Here is a 4,891-nt window from a genome sequence, read left to right on the forward strand (position 1 = left end):
AAACAAAACGTGATTGGTTGCTGTTAGGCTGGGACACACCACAGAACTTCGACTTCAAAGAACTAGCTGCAAAAAAGCCGATGGTGTTGTCGCCTTCCGTTGGCAGCGTCTGGATCAAAAAGCTACACTTAAACACACCGCTCAGACTTCAGCCGACTGCAAACTAACACACGTGTTCTGTGCCTGCGTGAGAGGAATTAGCTGTCTTTATTTGCAGCAATCAATAGTATATATTCAGGATTTAAAAAGATAAACCAAAAAAAGAATATACAAGATATACACAGATATACGAAACAAAGCAGCGCTTGTTTACGATTTTGAATATCAGTTATGTTGATAACTTTCTTCATTTTAAGCGGCTTGGCCAAGGTTGTCCAACGGCCAATCATCGGCTTGGTGTGTCCTGGGCTTTACCTGTCAGTTATATGGCCTCTTGGGTGGTCCTTGGCCATTCAAAGTGGTTCCCAGACCTTCTGCTGTCAGTCTTAAGGTCTGGCTACGCAAGACTATGCGTAGAGCAACCAAAAACTCAAGTAAAAGTACTTTTAGAAATGAGTGTTCATCTCATATTCGGTGATAGTAGCACATTTTTTATATATAAATTAGTATATATATCTTAAAACATGACAATTCCATGGTTTGTAGTAGCCTATATGTATTTTTAGTGTTTAATAATCTTTTTGGTTTGAACTATTCGTGAACCAATTCATACCAGTTTGCAAATTGTTTGATCAACTCTTTGAAATGAATCGACTCTTCTTGTGAAGACAAAGAGAGTCATATAGGTTTGAAAGAACATGAGTAAGTGATGACAGACCTTTAAAGTCCCCATGAAATCACATTTTGCGAAAATAATTGTTTTTTTTACCAATTATTGGTTCAATTGATTCAAAGCTTAGAAAAGGTTTGTTTCTCTCATCAATGTGTAAACTATCCCTCACAGCCTTGTTAAATTCAATATAGCGTCTAAGCAGTATTATGGGTCAACATTTATTTATTAAATAATTTTAAAATGATTTATGTAGTTATTAGTTAGTGAAATATCACCACTGAACAAGCTCAAAGCTGATGGTACAGAAGGTTTTAGCCTACTTCATTGCCAAATATCTATTTCTTTATAGAGAAAATTAACGAGATGCTGTCGTCTTGAAAATGAGTCTTGGCAGTTACTGATTTGAAATTATGTATTAAAGGCTTAGTTCACCCAAAAATGACAATTTGGTCATTAATTACTCACCCTCGTGTCGTTTCAAACCCATAAGACCTTCGTTCATCTTCAGAACACAAATTAAGATATTTTTGATGGAACGCCGGATCTGTTTCCTACGTTGTTGGGATTTGATCTGAACGGAAACAGCGTATCCGTGTGACGCAGCTGACACAGAACAGCATACGCTGTTTACCTATGAACAGAAGTATAAAATTGGGAAATCTGTTAAAATATTTTAATGTAAAGCAAAATGTACAGCCATTATAATGTTACAATGTTTATATAATCATACAAATATCGACTGATATCTACCTACAATCAGAAAACAGAATATCAATAACACTTACATGAATGTAATTCTCCTTATTTTCATGCAGGTTTGTACCTGCTTATTATGAAAGCTGAGCAACAGCTAAATCAGCTAAGTCTTTTGTTGTTGTTGAGATGGTGATTTTTAGAAAAAAAACTAAACGAAGCCCTTTGTGTCGCCACTAAAAAATGTCGGATTTATCATCCGAACAGGGTCCTGAGATCAGAAGCACGTGATCCAGACCGATCTCTCCGCTTACTGACCTCCCACGCTCGGCCTCAAAGATGATCTGAAGAAACAGTCAAACCATTAATAAATATACTGTAATAAGCTGGAGAACATAAAAATATCAATACAAGATCTGGGTCAAACAATTAGAGACACATTTCAAAACCCAATCAATAACTTGTTTGTAACTTGTTCAAAAAAAGTCAGCATATGCTATTATTTTCTTAATATTTTTGTCATGTTTTCTACACTCTTAAAAAAAATCTGTAACAATATGGCATAATGTACAAGTATTGATATAATTTATATTTTGATTTTAATTTAGAAATTTTTATTTTTGAACTGCATTATGTTTTGTTAATGGAAATTTCTGTTAAATTGATGAATAATGTCCTGGCAGAATTTGTTTTCTTTCTTTACAGTGTAGTTGTAATATGATAATATATAATACATATTTAATAATTTAAAAAATAACAGTATAATTAAAAATAAACTTATCTTAAAAAAATACTGTTTGTGTGTGTGTTTGTGCGTTAAATATGTTACTTATTATTACTTTATATAAACACATATATAGAGACCAGATCTAGTTCAAACAATAAGTCACTTTTTTACCATCCAATCATTTCAATTTTTTCCTATATATCTTAATATTTTTGTCATGTTTTCTTGTACAAGAAAAGTGAGATGCAAAATGACTTAAAATGATCAAAATTAAGTGAATTTATGCTTAAAACAAGAAAAAAATCTGTCAGCTATAAAATTTAGACTAGTTATTGCATTTGTTCCCTTATTTGTTCATTTTAAGCATAAACTGGCATAATTTTGATTGATTATTCAGAAAACAATACTTAAAGTAAATAATTTTGAATCTAAATGTATCCTGATTTAAGAATGTTTAGATATTTTTACTGGAAAACAAGACATAAATACTGAGGAAGAAAATCATTTTTTGCAGTTTGTGGCTCAAATATCACACCCTTCAATATGAAGAACTTTTAGAAAACTCAGACTGAATAACTGTAACTCACGGCCTCCGGAGTGTTTTCTGTCCAGGTGATGGTGATCTGCTCTGACTGCCAGCTGCGGTTGAGAGGGTTTCTTCTCTCCCAGACGACGGCGACGGCGCTGTTGTCCAGCATCACTCGTAAGACGCCCATGTTCTGACCCTGAATGCAATAATCAAATTTCAGACAGAAGCTGCTCTGACGCATGTAATCATCCAGCAGCAGCTTCATCCGCGCCTGCTCCTTCCTGTTCCCCACAGGACCGTCGAGAGCCAAGTAATATTCCCTTCCTGAAGAACCAAAGAGAAAGAGCCACGATCAAGATTAAGGAATTTACTGGGATTTTTTAAAGAATTTTTTTAGACCATAACACAGTATAAATATTGCAAGGGGGGGAATGTAACTATAGCAAACCAGAGGAGGAAATGTTATGCAATACTGTCAAAAATGTGTGTAAATATTTATAAAAAATTCTCTCTCTCTCTCTCTCTCTCTCTCTCTCTCTCTCTATATATATATATATATGGCGCTGTTGTCCAGCTTCACCCGTAAGACGCCCATGTTCTGCCCCTGAATGCGATAATCAAATTTCAGACAGAAGCTGCTCTGACGCATGTAATCATCCAGCAGCAGCTTCATCCGCGCCTGCTCCTTCCTGTTCCCCACAGGACCGTCGAGAGCCAAGTAATATTCCCTTCCTGAAGAACCAAAGAGAAAGAGCCACGATCAAGATTAAGGAATTTACTGGGATTTTTTAAAGAATTTTTTTAGACCATAACACAGTATAAATATTGCAAGGGGGGGAATGTAACTATAGCAAACCAGAGGAGGAAATGTTATGCAATACTGTCAAAAATGTGTGTAAATATTTATAAAAAATTCTCTCTCTCTCTCTCTCTCTCTCTCTCTCTCTCTCTATATATATATATATATATATATGTGTGTGTGTGTGTGACCCTGGACCACAAAACCAGTCATTAGTGTCAATTTTTCAAAATTGAGATCTGTACATCATCTGAAAGATGAATAAATAAGCTTTCCATTGATGTATGGTTTGTTAGGATAGGACAATATTTGGCTGAGATACAACTATTTGAAAATCTGGAATCTGAGGGTGCAAAAAAATCTAAATATTGAGAAAATCATCTTTAAAGTTGTCCAAATGAAGTTCTTAGCAATGCATATTACTAATCAAAAATTAAGTTTGAATATATTTACGGTAGGAAATTTACAAAATATCTTCATGGAACATGATCTTTACTTAATACCCTAATGATTTTTGGCATAAAAGAAAAATCTATAATTTTGACCCATACAATGTATTGTTGGCTATTGCTACAAATATACCCCAGCGACTTAAGACTGCTTTTGTGCTGCAGAGTCACACACACACACTAGTGGTGCAATGGATCACAAAATTCACGGTTCGGATCATATACGGATTTTGAGTCACGGATCGGATCCTTTTTCGGATCAGCAAAAAAACAACAACAAAAAAAAACCTAAAACTAATAAAGTTAGTAATAAAACAAGAACAATTACACAAATTACAAGCATAGATGAAAACAACAAATCACAGTTACAAATATCAGAATTTAGGTGCAGAAATGTAATAATTAAGTTTAACACAATAGTGCTCACTGCACAAGTTAAAGTCTGAATCGCGCCTCTCTCTCTCTGCGTGTGAGCGCGCAAGCAGCTGCGCACACAGAAAAAAGTGCGAGAGTTAAAACTGCTTGAATGTGTAAACTGGCAAGACAAAACATGTGCAAATGATCAACTTTAACTATATGATGGTTAAACTTAACAGAAACACCTGACAGATCTGAAAATATTGATCTTTTTTGCCTCCAAAACATGAATTCATTTCATAATGTTCATGAAACATGCAGATGGTTGCTCTGAGCACAACAAATATCAGATGAAGTGAGTCGTACTGTTTTTATCCACTTTTAACTTTAATATTTGGTATGTCCACCAATGACAGCAGCCAATGACAGCAGCCCATCTCTCTGACATAGTGTCAGTATATTTCCTGAGAACTTCAACACTAATGTTATCCCATGCCTTCTGCAACTCAAGCCAAAGCCTTTCCTTTGAATGTACAATAGATCTGTCCAGTTTATTTTCCAACTC

At 34.8% G+C, this 4,891-nt stretch overlaps 1 protein-coding gene across 1 annotated transcript in view; it reads right to left on the reverse strand.

Annotated features, from left to right (window-relative positions):
* Positions 1-1,517: 1,517 nt before the first annotated feature.
* Positions 1,518-4,891, reverse strand: part of egfl6 (EGF-like-domain, multiple 6) — a 19,891-nt gene continuing 16,517 nt past the window's right edge. The window contains exons 12-13 of the mRNA XM_016511628.1: positions 2,780-3,045; positions 1,518-1,809 (exon numbers count right to left, since the gene is read on the reverse strand). Coding sequence (XP_016367114.1) covers positions 1,702-1,809; positions 2,780-3,045 — 374 coding nt within the window. The 3' untranslated portion in view covers positions 1,518-1,701. The remainder of the gene's footprint in view (positions 1,810-2,779; positions 3,046-4,891) is intronic.

Source organism: Sinocyclocheilus rhinocerous, unplaced genomic scaffold (genome assembly GCF_001515625.1).
Source record: "Sinocyclocheilus rhinocerous isolate Xijiao unplaced genomic scaffold, SAMN03320098_v1.1 scaffold1919, whole genome shotgun sequence".
In the NCBI taxonomy this organism is placed as follows: domain Eukaryota; kingdom Metazoa; phylum Chordata; class Actinopteri; order Cypriniformes; family Cyprinidae; genus Sinocyclocheilus; species Sinocyclocheilus rhinocerous.